The sequence below is a fragment of the Drosophila simulans genome, chromosome 2R (genome assembly GCF_016746395.2).
Source record: "Drosophila simulans strain w501 chromosome 2R, Prin_Dsim_3.1, whole genome shotgun sequence".
NCBI classification, from domain to species: domain Eukaryota; kingdom Metazoa; phylum Arthropoda; class Insecta; order Diptera; family Drosophilidae; genus Drosophila; species Drosophila simulans.
The window spans coordinates 20,727,902-20,745,695 of NC_052521.2; the positions used below are offsets into that span (position 1 = coordinate 20,727,902).

General features: G+C 44.3%; 5 protein-coding genes across 8 annotated transcripts in view; 1 reads left to right on the plus strand and 4 right to left on the minus strand.

Annotated features, from left to right (window-relative positions):
- The window catches only part of LOC6735903, a 34,498-nt gene extending 19,146 nt beyond the window's left edge, over nucleotides 1-15,352 (plus strand). For 2 of the 3 annotated variants that reach the window (XM_039292429.2, XM_039292430.2), the window contains exons 2-5: nucleotides 12,771-12,876; nucleotides 12,939-13,199; nucleotides 13,262-13,508; nucleotides 13,571-15,352. In XM_039292429.2, the coding sequence (XP_039148363.1) occupies nucleotides 12,771-12,876; nucleotides 12,939-13,199; nucleotides 13,262-13,508; nucleotides 13,571-14,387 (1,431 nt within the window). In that variant the 3' untranslated portion in view covers nucleotides 14,388-15,352. Of the gene's footprint in view, nucleotides 1-12,457; nucleotides 12,659-12,770; nucleotides 12,877-12,938; nucleotides 13,200-13,261; nucleotides 13,509-13,570 lie in introns of those variants that run through there. The other variant, XM_039292428.2, reaches the window with a different exon arrangement.
- Nucleotides 15,353-16,020, minus strand: LOC27208680. Of its 2 annotated transcripts, none has more exons than XM_016184243.2 (4): nucleotides 15,879-16,020; nucleotides 15,699-15,794; nucleotides 15,576-15,639; nucleotides 15,353-15,517 (listed from the first exon to the last, which is right to left on the minus strand). In XM_016184243.2, exons 1-4 carry the CDS (start codon nucleotides 15,896-15,898, stop codon nucleotides 15,371-15,373), a joined length of 327 nt encoding a protein of 108 aa, XP_016029253.1. In that variant the 5' UTR covers nucleotides 15,899-16,020; the 3' UTR covers nucleotides 15,353-15,370. The 2 variants fall into 2 exon arrangements, with proteins under 2 accessions (XP_016029253.1, XP_039148371.1); XM_039292437.2 differs by having other exon boundaries at nucleotides 15,699-15,827.
- On the minus strand, nucleotides 15,904-16,630 carry LOC6735904. Its single transcript, XM_039292436.2, has 4 exons — nucleotides 16,448-16,630; nucleotides 16,284-16,394; nucleotides 16,160-16,226; nucleotides 15,904-16,101 (listed from the first exon to the last, which is right to left on the minus strand). Exons 1-4 carry the CDS (start codon nucleotides 16,528-16,530, stop codon nucleotides 15,904-15,906), a joined length of 459 nt encoding a protein of 152 aa, XP_039148370.1. The 5' UTR covers nucleotides 16,531-16,630.
- A 130-nt stretch (nucleotides 16,631-16,760) lies between these two features.
- On the minus strand, nucleotides 16,761-17,055 carry LOC6735906 (immune-induced peptide 18). The gene has a single exon (XM_039292439.2). It carries the CDS (start codon nucleotides 17,053-17,055, stop codon nucleotides 16,804-16,806), a length of 252 nt encoding a protein of 83 aa, XP_039148373.1. The 3' UTR covers nucleotides 16,761-16,803.
- Nucleotides 16,761-17,678, minus strand: LOC27207588. Its single transcript, XM_016183272.3, has 3 exons — nucleotides 17,521-17,678; nucleotides 17,398-17,467; nucleotides 16,761-17,329 (listed from the first exon to the last, which is right to left on the minus strand). Exons 1-3 carry the CDS (start codon nucleotides 17,577-17,579, stop codon nucleotides 17,123-17,125), a joined length of 336 nt encoding a protein of 111 aa, XP_016029255.1. The 5' UTR covers nucleotides 17,580-17,678; the 3' UTR covers nucleotides 16,761-17,122.
- Nucleotides 17,679-17,794: the final 116 nt, after the last annotated feature.

The following is a 17,794-nucleotide window of genomic DNA, read 5'->3' on the forward strand; positions in this document are numbered from 1 at the left end:
TCATTTTCACCATCTGGAATGGGATTTGATCTGATTGCATGTGAGTGTAGCCTGTATCTGTATCTGTAGCTGTATCTGTATCTGTGGCTGCTACTGACTACTTAATTTCCAAGTGCCATAAAATTTCGATCTGGAGTTCAAATTGAAAGGTTGCCCGCTTATGCCAACTTAGCTTTGGCGTTGAAATAAGATTTCTTATTTATTGATTCTATGCTCATAAATATTTAAAAAGCCTCAATTGACAACGTACAATTAGTATATTCATTGACACTTGAAATCGAAGGACAGCCTTTGGAAGCCAATTGCTGAAAGGCTTTCGATCGAAATGTTTATGTTAATGGCCGAGGAATTTTCCATATTAATATTGAGGCTAGGGTTTCGTTTCCCCGTCTCCGATTGTGCGCGCCTCAAATGTCGAATGCAAATTCGTTCCATCACTCACTATGGAGACCCATAGTTTCCACAGCGGAAAATTAATGCAAGTGTAAGAAAAGCGGCCGTCGCAGACAATACATGTCCATCTGTTCATCTGTCCATCAGTCAGTCAATACCTCACATCCTCAGTCAGTCAGTCAGCCAGTCAGTCAGTCAGTCAAGCCAGGCGACAGGCACAGCCGGTCCAAGTTGAGTCACCTCATGTTATGCTCATGTGGATGCCGCTTCAGATCCAGGCTCTTTATTTCACCTATCAACAGATCCTAAAAATACTCATAAAATAAACTTAAATTTATAGATTAATTTGAACATAAAAGCTAGCACAAAGTTCTAGGTTATGCATTCCCAAAAAAAGTATCTTATAAATATGCTCATTACTTTATAGATTATACATTCGACATATATTATATCTGTCCTTATGCATTTCATTGCGTTTGCCTATCAAATCTAGTAATTGAATTGGCAAACTGAGAAACACGATCTATCAGACTCGACCAGCCAGAAATGAGTAACTTTAATGATGCTCGAGCTGGTTCATTCCGAGCAACGTTGCCAATGGGATTTCACGCTTTTCCGGGACACACGCGACCACCTCACGTGGCCATCGCAACTCCGCGAGGTACAATGGCAATGGAAACTCCTCCTCCTCCAACTCGAAAAGCCTCTTTTCAGTTTCGGAACTTAAGCCCCCGGCCATGAGGCGAGACAATAAACTGGCAATCAATCAATGCACGTGCTTCATGTTTTTGATAATGCCGCAGCAGAGAATTTTGGACTGGGTTTGGCTTAGATATAGATATTGCAACATCGGATGGGAATCCATCTTTATGGCGGAGGGCCAAAGTCCGCGGCGTCACCCGAAAGTCGCTCAATTAGTGGCGATTTAAATTTATAGATACGGTTAGGCAATGCATGCCTGCTGCCCGAGGAGAACGTCTTAATTAACTTTAATTATTTTCAATGAGCGACTATGAAATACAAAACATTCCCCCAACTAAGAACGCGACTCGGCTCTCGATAAGAGGAGCAATTAAGTAACGAATTAATAGCAATCGACTTGTAAATATGATGGTACCCTCAGCGCGTTCTTCTTATTTGCTAACCCTGCCACATGGGAACTTGTGTGCCATTTAACCCGATCCGTACCCCTCCCCCCCGGTACCCCGTGCCCTTTTTCGGGGTAAACTTTTCACGCCACCGAATTCGTGGCTTTTGCATTTTCCAAGCCGCCAGTTTTTCCGCTTTCCATGTGTTTGCATGCGGGCAGGCCTATGGTGGCCCGCTCAACTCCGGCTGCTCCCTGTTTTTCCTTTGGTGGGCCATTAATTTATTTGTCTGCAACATGCAAACCAATTGACAATCAAACGCAATTAGTCACAATAATCGAGAAATGGAAACGCATTTTCTGCTTATATATTCTGCGCCCCGAAAATATCAATTCTACTCATGCCACCCGGCACATCTTGATTGCCTTGAAAAATTCGTGAGTTGTGATCAGCAGCACAGGACAACATAAATCATCTCAGGTAGCCGCTGGGGCAACGCCCAAAGTTCATATTCTATTGAATAACAGAATGATATGGGAATGGTGCTGAAAAGTGGGAAGCATCTCAAGGATGTATGTGCTGGCCACGAAAAAGTATCTTTACTCAATATGAGTTTTAAAGTCACTATGTACATTATATAACTGAAGATCAAAGGAGGATTTGCGCACGCAGATGTCGGAAATTCAAAACTTGGCCCACATTCGAGTGCTGTTTTTGTTCGAATACCCTTGATTCGCTTTTGAAGCTCGCAGAATTAATAGGAATTCTCCATTCTGAAACCGAGATTAGCAAATGTTGAAATACGGCGGAATATGGGCGAAATATGTATAGGGGGGAGTGGGTCATCCAGTTAGTGGTGAAAAGAGCAAGGCACCAGAGGAATAGGAATCGGAATCGGAATCGGAATGGGAAAGGAATGGGAATGGGAATCGATGGAACCAAAAGGGGTTGTCGGCGGCGTCATCATCCTCATAATGATCTTCATTGTCGTGGCCGGGAATTCAGCATTTCGCATGGCGTGCACTTAATAAAATAGGATTAACGTTTTATAGTGAGCCATCGCCCATCTCTCTCGCTCGGCGTATCGCCGTCTCTTTCAGCGATTATGAGTGTGTTCGAGTTGCTCCGCTCCTTTTGTACAATTTCAACAACTGCGCATTGCCGGGGTTTTTATTTGCCTTGTGTGCGTCTGTACGGCCAACCAGTTATTGGAATAATGACAGCTGTGTGATATGGACTCAAAACTGAACTCAAGAATTACTTCAGCCGAAGGCCATTTGTCCTTAGCAGCTACTCGGTATGCCAGAGTTCTGAAAAGTTCGGTCAAAATAACAAAAGGGGGTCAGCATTTATACTTAGACACAATAATGATATTCTTTTTGACTTAAAGATAGAAGTTCCATTTCTGTAAGATACAAATGAGGACATTCAACCAAGCATAGATACTTAATACTCAGATGTAGCTGAAGCGTTTCTTTAGGATAGTTACTGCGTGCCTTGGCCAATCCTTGAGCTATCCAAAGATGAGATAAGATAACTACCCATTGCCTAAGTGCCTATATGCCCTCAAAGAGAGATTGAAGATTGCCAAGTCCGATTCCAGATGTGCACACAACAATGATTAACCCCGGCAATTGCCGTCGCTTGCAGTTCGTTCTTGGTCGCTATGTATCTGTGAGATACTTTCATTCCGTTCGCTGGCATAACTTATGCCTCAACGCGTACCATTTAGGCATAAATCGCGCTGTCACCCCGATCAGCCTTTTGTCATCATCATGGGAGCTGCTCTTGCCTCGTTCTTCTCCTCGGATTTGATTGTTTTCGTTGTCGTTAAAATATTTTTTGGGTGTGTTCTGTATTTTAATAGCGCGCTGCGAAGAGAAGCCAGCACTTCCTTGCGTCTCACACACCCTTTTGCCCCGCCACCTCAGCTTGTTTAATTTCTTTCGAATTGGTCGGGGGAGGGGGACTGCGACCAAACCAAACCGAAAGTAACATGATTTCAGTTTTTACTCGAAGTAATTCGGCAGATACTTTGACACATACACACAGGGACTGCTAATCCCTCACACGTCTCGGGTTTGGTAGCTTTGGTAGTTCGACAGCCGAATTTACAGTCGCGGAGGAAGCGAGCGGAGCGACTCACTCGGAATTATTAAACCTAATCTTGATTCTACGACTTCGGCTTCAGTTAGGGTTCCCATTCCCGCAGCGAGTGCGAGCGGGGGCGGAGGGGGCAGAGGATGTTATATATATTTTAATACGAGTCCCCGATGCGATCGCACGATCCGCGCCACGCAGGTATGCGCGTCCAAATCGGAGATTTGATCACGAACCAGCGCACTCCCCCACCTTGACTCTGAGTTTAGTCTTGATTTTAGGATCTTAGGATTAAAAATGTCGTCAGCCTTTTATGCTGAATTCCAAATATTCTCCGCTCGCTCATCCATTTGGCATTGAGTTGATTCGCAAAAACACACACCCCAAACTTTCAGCTTCCTTCCTTCCACCGACTAATTTGCGGATTTGACAGTTGATTTGGGTATTCGATTGGGCAACGACTATTCATCATTGGATGTCTTTGCATCTGCGGCTTTGATTGTGTTCAGTTAGCTAGCATCACTTTGAGCTCATCAAGTGATTAGTTAGTATAAGTTAGTACTAGTAACGAATACATAGACTGTACTGAAAGATCTGCAATCGGTGGATGAGGAGGCGATCGTTCGCAGCACCCTTACATTCATATTGCCCGACTAATTGGCCGACCAGTCATATTTCAGGCACATATGTATGTATATGCACATCGAACTATACTAGAGGTAGTCACTCAGCACGGCAAAGGCAAAAATTAATTTATTAAAATTTAAAGCGCATGACTTTTCGAGCAAATGGCAAACGGCGGCAGCAGCCGCAAATAAATGGCTATATAGGTTATATGGGTTATAGGTATGATTCATGCGTCACACTTGCGCATAATAATCGAGGGGAGTGCGGAGGGCGGCTGGAAATTCGGGCACAGATGCAGATACTGGCTAGACCTACAGCCACGACCCCAAGCGCCAACTCCGACTCCAGCTCCAGCTCCAGTTCGATATCAATGGATTGTTGCCGGGCAGACTAGATTCTAGTATCTAGATACCCAACTGCGTCCAGGTGTGCACTGCCAAACAAATTTTTCGTTGTTTGTGGTTTCGGTTGTTGTGCTTGTGATTTGGATTCGGATTCGGATTTTGATTTTTCCTTTTGCATGTGGGCTGTGCGCCTTGGGCGGTTTTGTCACTTGCGAACTGAAAAGCTGAAAAGTTGAAAGAAATTCGAGGAATTCGATTCGCCGGACAGCTTAATTAAGGTTATCTATCAAAGGTACTTAGTTTAGTTTATTGATAGTGCCGTCGCGGACAGTCGCCGTAAGCTCCCTAAACGATGCAATTAGCAATTAAATATCAGTTGACTTAATGCTAGGCAAAGTCTCGACGACTTATTTATCAATTACAGATACAAATACGCCGAGGTGTGCGACATCGATAAACAAAAGAGCTTTAAATTATGTGTAGTCTTGGCATTTGTTGTTTCTGTTGACCAACACACACGCACACACTCGAAGCCAATCGTTCCCATGACTTTAATTACAATTTAATATTTATTTAGTTCGATAAGGCCCGGGTGATTATTTTTGGATACTCATGACTGCACCCAGCACTCGCACAGATACAGATACAGATACTCAGATACAAATGTGTGTTCGTACATATCTTTAGGAGTGCGTATTTGTTTTTGTGTTACTATCAATTGGGCCTAATCAAATGCCTAAGTAAATTTGCTCAGCAAATCACTGAAACCGGACACCATGTGGGTAAATGTGTGTCTAATTAATAGTTAAACCCAAAATGCGAATGAAAGTGCCTGGCAGAAGATTGCTTTCGACGAACTTCTAATACGCTTGCTGCACACTTTAAAGGCGAATTAGGGAGTTAGCTTCGCGGAACTGTGGCTTCCGGTGTCTTTGTGGTTCCACTGAGTCCAAGATGGCTCTGCTCACGCACCCATCTGCAGCAGGCACACCCGCTCTTTTCCGACAATTTACGTAAATTAGAGACGAAAAATGGGTAAAAAAAGGGAAAATAAAAAGTTATAAACTATACAAAGAAGGCGTCAACAATGCCAAATGGGAGCGTTTCTCTTGGCGTTCCATTCGGCTTGGCTTGGTTTCGCTTTTATCAGCTATAGGCTTTGGTTAAATTACCTAGAATTAGTTAACACATTTTCCACTGCGCTGTGCGTTGTGTTGCGTCGTCTGTTTGGCATAATTAAACAATTTTGTGCTTTATGCGCAATTAAATTAATTTCTTCCTTTGGCTTTAGCCGCCTGATAAGTGAATAAACGGGCCCAAGTCAAACATTTAAATTGCGATTGCACCGCCGCAGATACAGATACATTTACACATACAGATACACATATGGAACTATAGAGCCAGGCGATATTTATGAGATATTAATTGCAATTGTGCCGGATTACAAAGGCTGACCCAGCTGCAGTTTCCGCTTCCATGCTCTGATTTCCTCCAGCTTCCCAGGACCCATTCAATCCGCGTCTGTACGTGCGAAATCATAAAGAACCAGAGCGCTGCGTTCCAGGAATGGGGCGACAAAGTGAGCAATGAGTTCAGAAGGCAATCCGCCAGATACACAGATGTGTATCTCTATCTATCTATGTATGTGCGGGTTGACAAGCGCTGCAAGTAATGTGCGTGGCTACTTTTCCATTCGCTCGGAATGAATAACATTCATGCTCTTGGATTGAATTAATGCCTTGGCATAACTCAAGTGCCAAATGCAAAATGTATCTTGAAAAGCGAGAATTAGCATTTGTCAATTGGGTCGTGGCGCGGTGGGTGGTGGTTTTGTTCGAAGGGGATTCTATTGAAAGCGGAGTCGTCGGGACTCTATCCATTTTGGACTTAATTATCCCAACAGTCGGTTTTTGTTGCCAAGGATTTATTTACAGCAGCATATCAATCTGGCAATCTAGTTTTTCAGCTTTTAATTAAATTCCAAATGATCACGCGCACTTGCGGACTATCTTTTGGTGGCTGGATGCAGACTTTCTCCAATCCAAATTCTTTGCATATTCCGCCGATTGAATGCCAGTGTCCATAATGACCGTGTTCATTTCATTCGATCAATTCAGCTAGCCAGTACTTATTAACGCCGATGCGAAGCTCGTTTCTGCTGGGCTCCGAGTTCTGAGCACATTAAGATCAGATACAAAGATACATTATCGCGTAGTTGAAGGCGGTCGTCATTCAGTCAGTCGCTCAGCTTGTGGGTCCGATCGGGCATTGGCGCAATTAAAACGCTTAAGGGGCCAAGTCAGAGTCAGAGTCAGATCGCGAGCTGTTTGCTACTTAAAGATACACGCCACACACACACACACTTAGGGAACCGTCCATCTATCGGATCGAGTCAGATATAAATAAGCGATACGTGTAATTCGGGTCACTAACCGTTAACAATAAATTTCATTTGTTTAAGAAACTCCGGCCGGCGGGCTGGCTGTAAAATAATATCGCCATAAGAATTGACATCCGATCATTTGTAATTATTATTGCGCATTGCGACATGACAGGGCGTCGGCTACTTGCTGCCATTATGTGGGCGTGGCCAGTGGGGCTGTAGCACGTTGCCATTGGCCCAAAGTCGCCGCGGAATCGATATATAAAAAGCCACAGATCGGAGCAGATCGCAGCACAAATCATTCTAAATGGTTCGTGTCGAAGATCCGACTCATTCCGCCTCTAATGGTAATCGCAGTGCCATAATTTACATTGCGGGACGACTCGACTCGACTCAGAAGTCTTGGTTCGTTCAACTCGTTCAATCAATCTTAGATTCGGTTCAGGGAACAATTAATGCCAAAAAAAAAAGAAAAACAAGTCGAGAAACCTCAAGTGCGGGGAAGGGCTTTCTTTCTTTCTTATTTCATTTATTTCATTTTTTTTTCATTTTCGGGCAAGTTGCGTTGTCTACTTGAGGAGTTTCGGTATTCAGTCTTCGGTTTTGGGTTTGGGTGCTCAGTTTTCGTTTTAAGTCCAACTTAAATGGAACCAGAAATTATTTTCGAACGCCTTCAAGTGCCACACACAACAGCTACAACAAAAGTACATTTAAAGGGAAAAAAAACGAAAAATCAAAGTTGATTCGAAGTTGGGGCGCAATCATGACTTGATGCGATTATAAAGAAGTTTTTCGATGGGGCGGGGGGCAAAGCGTAGAGAGTCGGAAAGCATTAATGCCCAATACAAATAGAAATTAGATACACACACACACTTACGCATTCGACCGCCACAAGCACATATGGATACTTAACAATTTCGATATTCAAATGAATTTTTGGAAAATGACTTAACCAAAATGCCGCAAATGCCCCAACTGAACTCGGCTGAACCGAACTGACTGTCTAGAATTGTTTTCTCTTCTCCCCTGGCTTTTTATTGGGCTTTCGAGTCCGCCGGTTGGAGAGTTATAAATAATAATAATAACAATCAACATGCAGCAATGGCAGCTTTAAGTTGGCCCACATCAAGATACAGATCCAGAAATACCTACGCATCTGATTCGATTTAAGCAGCTTTAGAAAGTAAGCTCATCGAAATAGTATGCAATCTTGTTATCAAACTTGTGCTTATCACTGCAATGTAAGCATAAGTTCTTGGAAAAACTGTATACTAACTTCTAGGCCTGTTCTTAACTTCCTGGAAGCTCACAAATTAGCATAGAATTTTAGAATCATAGAATCAGATCGCTAGTTATTCAGAGCACGCCGCCTGGCGATTTTATGATCGCCGAATGTTGTTACCATGTAGCACACACTCATTCGAGTGACAAACCAATTTTCATTCTGCGAATGGCATAAGAACAATAGCTTATAGCAAATAGCAATTGTGGGGGCCCATATAAGGCAGTTAGCAGCAGCTCGGCTCACAAAGTTTGTGGCAATTGTGGATGGAATGGATGGCATGGTGGGCATGGAGGGCAGGGAGGCCATGGGACTGTGGCTGGGGATGGGGAGCGGAGTAATGAACTTGTCAGCCATGTTAGCAGGGTGTGTGCCCAAGAAAGCTGACTTGCCGAAGTGCTCCAGTTGCTCGGGGGAGTGTGCGACGCCTGGGAATCGAAGATAAAGGTAATCCATTTGACTTGGCCATATCTCCGACTGTCACACAGTCTGGCTCTGATTCGAAGCTATGCACAGCTGCGCCATTTCGCATGCGAGTGGCTTGGCTGTGACGTTTTCGGGTTTTTCGGGGCTGACTAATGAAAGCGAACAATAATAATTTAGTAAGTCTGGAGCGTCTAGCGTCTAGCGGCTAGAGGCTAGCGTCTAGAGTCCAGACCTACGCATGCGCAAAGGTGGATTTCCGATGCCTGGCAATTGTCACCGCACAAAACGCAATTTGTCGTCGTCGCAGACGAGGAGTGGAAGTCACTGAACCCGCCCGATGCTTTTTTCTATTGCCTTTTTCTCCGTCTTTGCCGCACTCCATATCTGTACACTGTGAGAAATAGTTGTGTGAAATGTTTCTGCTTAAAACTAGCACTGCTCCATTACAAATACATGCTAGCTTAGCTTTCTTCATGAAAATGATTAGAAATTAAAGCGGTTCCAAAACAACTACCACAGATTTGTTCTCAGTGCAGCCCGCTCTCACTCGCTGCTTATTTTTGGGTGTAGGCCAGGCCGCCGCAGACAAAGCCGCATTCGACAAAGAAAATCTCACAGTGTTTCCAGCTAGTTACAATTGTAAGTAGCACACACAAGCACTCGCACAACTAAATATTTTGCTGACAACTGCGCAGGCGCGCGTGTGCGTCATGAAATTAGTTTATTTGTTTGCATAAATGCGGCAGAGTGTGTGTAGCACTGTGTGCAGGCAATTTCTAATAAATTTGTTGTTTCGGCACCCGTGTCATGCACACCTGGAGCATAATTCGCCCCCGGCGGATCCAACCGAACCAACTGAACCAACTTGGCCCAAGCTGGAGCTGAGCCATGAGTCAATTTCCGTCAGCTGCGCCAGCTGAGCGCATTTACAGGAGAAACTTTGACGCCACACCAGCCATTGATTCTTGCAAATAACTATGTGGATGTAGCATACACCACTTTGGATAAACACCATTAAGTGTTCCAAGGAGACACTGGTTGCCATGACTGATTACCAATGCCCATGAAGCATTCGTTCCCATCGAGAAGCGCCGCACTCCCTCCAACTAGTCAGTGAATTTCCCCTAAAATAAAAACGCTGATTTTAATAACGAAACCTTATAGCAGCTCCACTTGAATATTACGAGAAAAATGGTTGGAGTGGAGTGGATTGGAGTGGGAGGGGTGCCACTTAGGTCTGTGGAACTACTGCGAACGGCGTTAGAACAATAAACAGCGCACAAGAGATTCTTTTCTTTGATTTTGTTCATACTTTTCCCCGATTTATCCATCCATCGCAACACACATTCAAATCAATGAATGGCCGCCACTCGAGTCGAAAAAACGAGCACAGAAGAATCTCGCAGGATGGGGAGCACTTTGGGCCACTCGAGCGTTCGATGACATTTCGTTTTTTAGTTTTCTCCGCGTAATTATTATAATACGTAAATTTGGGCAGTAGGAATTTGTAGAATCACTTCAAGTGCTTCAGAGTTTAACGATTGCCCCGCCAGGTTCAGATTCGGATCTGGCCGTAGCTGTACTCCGCCATAAAAGCCAGCCGTGGTGGTGTGTGCTCCACTTGGACTGGCCGTATGTACAGATGTATAACCCATTTGGCCGTTTAGTCCGAACTATAACGCCGCTTCAACCCGATGACAAGATAGTTCAGATTCTAAGGCATGCCGCAGAATACGTTCGTTGATTTGCGGTAATTGCGCACAGACGCCTGCCGGGGCATTGGATTTCGGCTCGGAGTGGATACCTATGCTGTGTACTATATACAATATTTCCACCAGTATATATAAATCGGACATGGTCTGGTCCATAACTATAAGTAGCCGTAAGAGTCAACAATGCCGGGCTTTATTTTAAGGCACAAGGTTGAGTTTTGTTGCTCCGGTTCGCGCCGTGTGTAGGTTCACAATCGCTGGGTTCGAGTTTGAGTAGAGCATGTAGATTCGGTAATTATACTTCGTTTATATTAACAGCCCACAAAAGCAGATAACAAACAGTCATACTCACGCTCACAGACGCAGCCGACCAAAATCTAAACCAGTTTGCTTATTTAATTTCAATGCTTAGTTTTGAAGTCGCATTGATTGGAGTGATTACTACTACAACAAAAGCGGAGTGCCAGCAAACAAACCAATGTACATCGGGTTGACGTAATAATTTAGTTACATTTCCGAATCAAATCAAAAATGGCATCAAATCGCTTGTGAGATCCTGGAGAGCAGCGATGATTTTAAATGGCGACATTTGCGAGTTCTTTCGGGCACAGAATTTCACAGTTGGCATCTTCGAACTTCATCTTCGACTAACTTGGCTGGAGCCCCACCCTGGCGAATAATTGGCACTCGCCTCGAATTTAAATGATTCTGGCATTCCTTGAATGCACTGACAGAAACTCTGGCTTCTTTTTTGGGCTTGAGAACCCTCCATTGAAGAATCTATTCTATATCAGCATGCCGTTTTCTCTGCGTGTATCTTCCCAAAAGGAGGGGTTTAACCACCCCGCAGCTCATGACTAAAATTTAAACAGCGCCATAATAGTCGGCCGTAATAATTAATTGTTTGCTAATAAATATGAGTTTATATATAGGAAGAGCGCAAATAATAAAAAATAATAAGCGCACGCGCCGCGTCTCCAATGACTAAGTCTCCTTTCAGTCTTCGAGTACGCGATAAATGCGAATGTACATATCTACATGCGACGTATCTAGATACGTAGTTCGAGTGTACGAGGTACACATACGAGTGCGAGTATAAGTATAAATTGTAAATCAGATACGGCATAAATATTGAACACATGGCGCAGTTTATACAGCCAAGAGTTGTGGGTGTTTGGGGGGCAGCAAGGGGGAATCAGTGGGGCACGGAAGGAACTGAACAAAATTGAAATAAAATAAAGCACCATAAAACGTACTTAAGATTGACGATTGTGTTTTTGGGGGAGCGATCAATGAAAGAGTTTTGATGAAGACGATATATGGCGAGTACAGTTGAGCTCTCTTTTGGATTTGGGCATTTGTCATGTCTGCAAGGGGCTATTGATAATTCTAGGGTCTTTCCAATTTAGTTAATGTTCTTTTATTACTAAATTATGAGGGAATTTGTGGCTGATTTCGACGGGGGAACAACCGAAGGAGCCAGAAAGTACATGCACATTCTGGAATATTTATATAGTACTTTTGAATATACTTGATTAGATATAATTGGCTGTCAGTATGACTCTTGATCGCCCCACTCAATCGCACCAATACTCGGATTCGGATACTGAGAAACCGCACAGATACATTTTCGAACCAAACAAAATGTCGGCAGCTGCTTTTTGTGTGAGTGGTGTTAGCTTATAAATTAAAACGCGTTTCATGGCATTATTTGATGGTTTTGTACTTTTTTTTTCTTTTCGTCTTGCGGCTGCTCAATTCATTCGATTGTTCGTATATTCACATTCTTTTTAGCCCATTTTGGATACGCCTTGGACGACTCAAATGCTCCGTACCATATACCCCCGATATCGCTCACACCTCCCCCCTTTCTCCGCTCGGTTCATCTGTCCGCCTGTCTGCTAATTGAAAATCAATTAATGTGACTGCATCTATAGCTGCTCATGTCAAAGTCAGATATCATCCAGGGTAGGGTAAATCCGCTGGAATAAGGGAATGGAAACAAGAGAAGGAATTCAAGACTCGACTCAGATTCAGAATCCGAATCAGAATCCTTTTGTTTTCACTGAACTTACTGTCCGAAAACAAAAACCGAATTGATGTGCTCCGAGTAGCACTCTGATAATTACCGAAAAACTCCACATTTTTCGATTGCTTTCGACTCTGGCAGTATTCATCGTCAGGTTCATTGGGTTTTCGAGTGCGTCCCGCGAATCGCTTTCGTTTGGTGCGGAATTTGGCACAAGTTTTGCATGCTCAACTACTGGGACGGCCAATCTGGGGCCACTAATTCATCAATGCGGGTAATTTGGGGACTAATCGGTGGGCAAACGGATACCGAGTCTTGATACTTACCTCCCAATACGAATCTCTGATTTCTCACCTCACGCCACTCGCTTCTTGCTTCCGTTGCAGGTCAACAAACAGTATTCGGCCACCGATCTGGAGGCTTTCATGAAGATCGCCGCCAACTGGCAAAATTCCAATCACAACTTGCTGGAGGGCGTCGACATAAAGACGGGTAAGTTAAACAAAACGAACTGCCCGTTGAAGGAACTTAATTCAATCATCGAACGCTTGCAGAAATGACACAGTACATGAACAGTCCATCCATGAACATGTACAAGAAGAGGGAGCGCACCCAGAACTGGAACCACCAGGAGAAGAAATACCTACTCGATCTGTGCCGCAAGGACATGCGCATCATCGAGAACAAGAGATTGGATGCCGGTCTGACCGCCGTGAAGAACAAGGCATGGAAGATCATCCACCAGAAGTTCTCCAATCAGTTTGGCACCGATCGCACCTGCAATCGCCTGAAGGAACAGTGGCGTCGCATGAAGGGTAAGTCTTTATAAAATACATAGTTAAATGGCACAGCTAACCTTTTCGATCTCATCCTTTAGCATGCACTCGCAACGAGATCCTGGACTACAACAATCGCCTGGCCAGGTTTGGAGCAGAGGTGGCCGATCGCAAGAAGCCATCTCCCTTCACCTTCGAGGTGTGGGACTTCATGCAGGAGGCGAAGAAGGCCTGCAAATCGGAGGCCCTGGATGGCATTGACTACTCCAAGATTCCCCTGGCCTTGGAGGAGGGTTTTGAGTATCGCGAGGACTACAAATTCAACCCCGAAGACCACGACATGGATGAGTAAGTTGATCGCGATGTGGTAGTCTGAACAGATCTTTATTGAGCATTCTCTATTTGAGCAGCAGCCGCACACCGCCCCAGGAACTGTGCGATGTGGACATCAAGGAGGAGGAAAACAACGAGACCTTCAACGAGACCTTCAACCATCACCACCTCAACCAGAGCGACATCCATGGCACCGGCGAGCGCCTCAGTGTGTCGCCCAATCACAGCATCAGTCGCAACGGGATCCACGAGGCCGAGAGTCCCGCCAATATGTCCGCAGCTAATGTCCTGGACTCAAGCGGTGCCTATATGGCCGGAGGAGGTGACATGTCCGGCTTCCAGGCCAACTTCAACATGAACAACATATCCGCCACGCTGGAGGCCCTGAATGCCCTCCGTTCTGGCCAATTTCCCAGTGCAGCAGCAGCGGCAGCGGCCGCCATTCAACAGCACCAGGCACAGGCCCAGGTCGCCATGCATCACCAGCAGAATAACAACAACAACAACGAGGACGACGAGGACAGCATGAAGCCGCAGTCTAAGAGACAGCGCACCAGCAGTGGTAGTATGCTGGGCAGCGAGGACCAGCCATCAGTCCTGGCCCCTTCAGTGCCAGCATCCTCGGACTGTCAGGCCCTGGAGCGGTCCGGCAGCAGCAATGGATTGACCATGCCGGGAACGGCAGTCAGCACCAATGCCAACAGCAGCAGCAGCAACAACTTTGAGCTGCGCATGTTCATGGAGATGCAGAGCAAGGAGCACATGATGCGCATGAAGATCCTGGAGGTGCAGTTGCAGGCGGCCAAGCACAGTCGCGACCTGGTGGAGATCAACAAGACACTGGCGCTGCAGAAGCTGCAGTTGGAGCTGGCCAGCAAGCGACTGCCCAGTTAGGAGGCAGTGCAGCAGCAAAAGGAGCAGCAGCAGCAGCAGCCCATCGCCGTTTCATGTTACATTAGTTTATAGAAATAAAGCCTGTCACCTCGGTCACGTTCGCAGGCAGAGAGCGTGACTGGGAATCGACTAGAGTTAGCCCTAGAGTTAGTCTTAAGTTGAAAGCAGGATCCACAGCTACACATCCAGACCCGACACACAGAGAGACATTCCTGGCATTGTTGATCAGTATTTGAAAGCTAGAAGCGAACCCCGACACACAGAACCGAACCCAAGAACCCCAGGGAGGACCAGGAGGCGCTCGGAAGTATGCCATAATCTTATGATGATGATGATGATGAATCGCCTACCTCACAAGCACACACACACGCACACAAGATGCACACACTCAGCTAGCAGACACACACAGACACACTCTCTTCTGGCCTAACCAGCACTTGACCAAGTCAAGTCAAGTTTAGTTAGTTTCTAGTTTTAGTTCGTATGGGAACCACTCTCTCCAAGTTGCTCAACTACCACAAATGTATTGTACTTACGTTCTTGACTTCTGCTACCACAACTAACGATTTGAACGAACATGAAATGCACACATGAATATTTTTCATAGTCCTAAGAGAAGAACCTTATATATGTCAATGCATCATACAATCGGCAGTTGTCTCTGATTTTGATTCTTACTTGAACTTGTATTTATTTGTATCTTTGTATAGACTATGTTGATATATATACGACCCTATATATGTTTGTTTCAATGCCATATTACATGAAAGTTCTTTTTAATTCATATTTTCCGTTTGCGCTGCAAAACAAATTGTTACCATATATGATATATATGTATGTACCCTACGTATAAGCAGGCTTGCAGAAGGCCGCGAACTCGGCTTCAGTTGTCGTAGAAGGCTTCTTTGTAAAGCGTGTAAATGAGAGATACAAATTATTTTAAATAAAATACAAAACAAAACAAATGCTTCTGCTACACTTTATTAATTTTGTTCATGGTTCATCTGTGAGCCTTCGGTCTTGGATTTTTCCAACGATTGTATCTGCTTGTCCACCTTGATGATCTTCGTTGTGACTTCGTTCTTCTGGCTGAGAATCTTTTCTCGCAGCGTCTTCAGCTGTTCCCGTTGCTGGGTAAATTTGCAAATTGATTTAAATAGATTACTTTCGTTTTTGGAGACAACAAACCAGCTTAAGGAAATGTATGTTCTCCTCCGCCCTGGCTTTCTCGAACAAATGCTTGGATATGTTCCTGGATACAGAGATGCATCTAATAATCGAAGCCATAAGTGCTCAGAGCCCGGAACTTACTTGTTCGATTGCGAAAACTGACACATCCTGGGTCGCAACAGTTGGAAAAGCTTCTCGACCACCTTCAGCATTGTATCCTTACGGAGCGCGCCAAAACTTGTTGAGATAATTTGGAATTTACTATAGTAACTGATGAGGTGTTTCAAGGTAGAATATTGAAACTTAAAAGTGATAGCCTACCGTTTGTTGATACATTTCATTCAGGTCATTTTTCGAGACTCTTTTTGAATTGCTCCAACAAATCCTTCAGAGCTTTCAACTCCTTAAGGAGATTCTCCTTCTGTTTCCTTGATTTGTGGCTAGTTTTGGACTCCAAAGTCTTGATCTCCTCTTTCAATTTCACGATATCATTGGCGATTTCTTTAACCCGGTTCTTTTTTATCTTCATAAATTGCTCTGAGGCCTATGGAATACCCTATTCTGCATGGTTATTCACAACATTAAATAGTTTCGATACTTACAAGCTTGAGAACATAGTTAAGTTCCTCGCCTCTGCCCTTCTCGGAAAATTTGTCAGTGAATTGACGTCTGTTATATGTAAAAAAAAAGTGTTCTTACGGGTCATTTGAATAATAAAATACTTACTTGACAGGAAGTTTGTTTAAAATATTATTCGACCTCGGGTGGAAAATGTTTCTACCTTGGCAAAAGTTTCTATGCCTTGGTAAATTTCTGTGCAACTCATTGGAAGGCCAACTAATTTAGGAGATTATCAAATATAGTAGGGATAAATTGCCAGAACTACATACCAAACACTTTCTCGACAGAGCCCCTGACGTTGAAATAGCCTGTTGCATGATGTCGAGCCTAAGATTCGTGCAACAGGAAACATGGCTTCTTAAGTTTAGGATAGAACGAAATCAGTGTGGCAGAAATACATTTTACCAGTCTGAAAGTACAATGTGAATATTTGACGTATGGTGAAAAGCAACTATTTCGATATGAAATTTAAAATTTGCAATTAATTTTGAAATAATTATTACGCATTTTATAAATAGAGTGCTGATGTGTACCAAGGTCACTTCATAAGTGAGAAGTAAGATAAGGAAACTGGGCAATTAATTTAGTTTAGGCGTTTCAAAGCTTTATTGTTTCATTCTTTACGTTAGGCGTACATAGTCTTCGATGGTTTCCCAACCGGAGCGTCGTAGTACAGCGGTCGTTGCTGTGGACTTGGAGACCTGAACGGATTGCCGGACCCTGGTACAGATGGTCCAGCTGGTCCAGTGTGGCGAGATGGGGAGGCGGCGCCGGGAGCAGCTAGGAAGCCCAGGAGGCCCAAAAGGAGCAGGCAGCACAGTGCGATCAGCTTCATGGTTGGCAATCTCAAGTGAATCTGAATGCCGACCTCCGGCATTTGCTTGCTTTTTATACGCTGCTTATACAAGTGCCCCTGGGATTGGGAAGCACCCGGGGGGATTTTGCTATTCGCTGAAATCACCGACTTTGGGTGATTTCTTATCAGCTGGGGGGCGTCGATCCGCCTTTCTCTCCTTGCTCCCGCGATTGGAATTCACCTTTAAATCGAACTCCATGCCTCGGATGCAGCGGGTCAGGTCGGTTAGGTTGGCCTCGACGCGCTTTTGCTTGAGTGCCAGCTCATGGGATCGCAGATCCAAGACTCCGCGTTCCTGACGATGGGATTTGATTAGATGGCGCTCGATTTGTGTATCATCTATCATGTAAGGTAAGAACTTACTGTGTGCAGATCCTCCAGCTTTAGCTGTTTTTCTATGCGACTCTGATCGGGCAGGACAACCAGGTAACTTCTATATATCAAAATGTTGTGATTGAATCTGAATAATCACAGAATGCAACATACCTGATGGTGCAGCCTCTGAAATGGCTGAGAATAGATCGAATTATCGGGTTAATGTTCATGCTTACGAAAATGAAACCAGCTAATTTTGATTATCTCTAAATGTTTGAAAGTATATGCAAAGTGTTTATGAAACTTCAAACTGGCATTCTGCTGATATGGAACTGAAATGCATATAACCACTTTTTATAATTATCTCATTCTTTGCTATGCCAAAAACTATGCTATGCATTCTTGCCGTCCCATAGGTGGCGCGTTGGTTACGCATGTCAAATGC

Bases quoted from the DNA above. Each gene is read 5' to 3' on its own strand.
- LOC27208680 (XM_039292437.2), bottom strand. From the start codon at position 15,898: ATGAAATGTATCAACAAACG. The intron at 15,828-15,878 runs GTAGGCTATCAC...ACACCTCATCAG, and splicing joins ATGAAATGTATCAACAAACG to TTACTATAGTAAATTCCAAA. The intron at 15,518-15,575 runs GTTTGTTGTCTC...AAATTTACCCAG, and splicing joins ACATACATTTCCTTAAGCTG to CAACGGGAACAGCTGAAGAC.
- LOC6735906 (XM_039292439.2), bottom strand. From the start codon at position 17,055: ATGCCGGAGGTCGGCATTCAGATTCACTTGAGATTGCCAACCATGAAG.
- LOC6735904 (XM_039292436.2), bottom strand. From the start codon at position 16,530: ATGTTTCCTGTTGCACGAATCTTAGGCTCGACATCATGCAACAGGCTA. The intron at 16,395-16,447 runs GTATGTAGTTCT...CTCCTAAATTAG, and splicing joins CTCTGTCGAGAAAGTGTTTG to TTGGCCTTCCAATGAGTTGC. The intron at 16,227-16,283 runs GTAAGTATTTTA...TACATATAACAG, and splicing joins TTAAACAAACTTCCTGTCAA to ACGTCAATTCACTGACAAAT.
- LOC27207588 (XM_016183272.3), bottom strand. From the start codon at position 17,579: ATGAACATTAACCCGATAATTCGATCTATTCTCAGCCATTTCAGAGGC. The intron at 17,468-17,520 runs GTATGTTGCATT...TTTGATATATAG, and splicing joins TTCAGAGGCTGCACCATCAG to AAGTTACCTGGTTGTCCTGC. The intron at 17,330-17,397 runs GTAAGTTCTTAC...TCCCATCGTCAG, and splicing joins AGCTGGAGGATCTGCACACA to GAACGCGGAGTCTTGGATCT.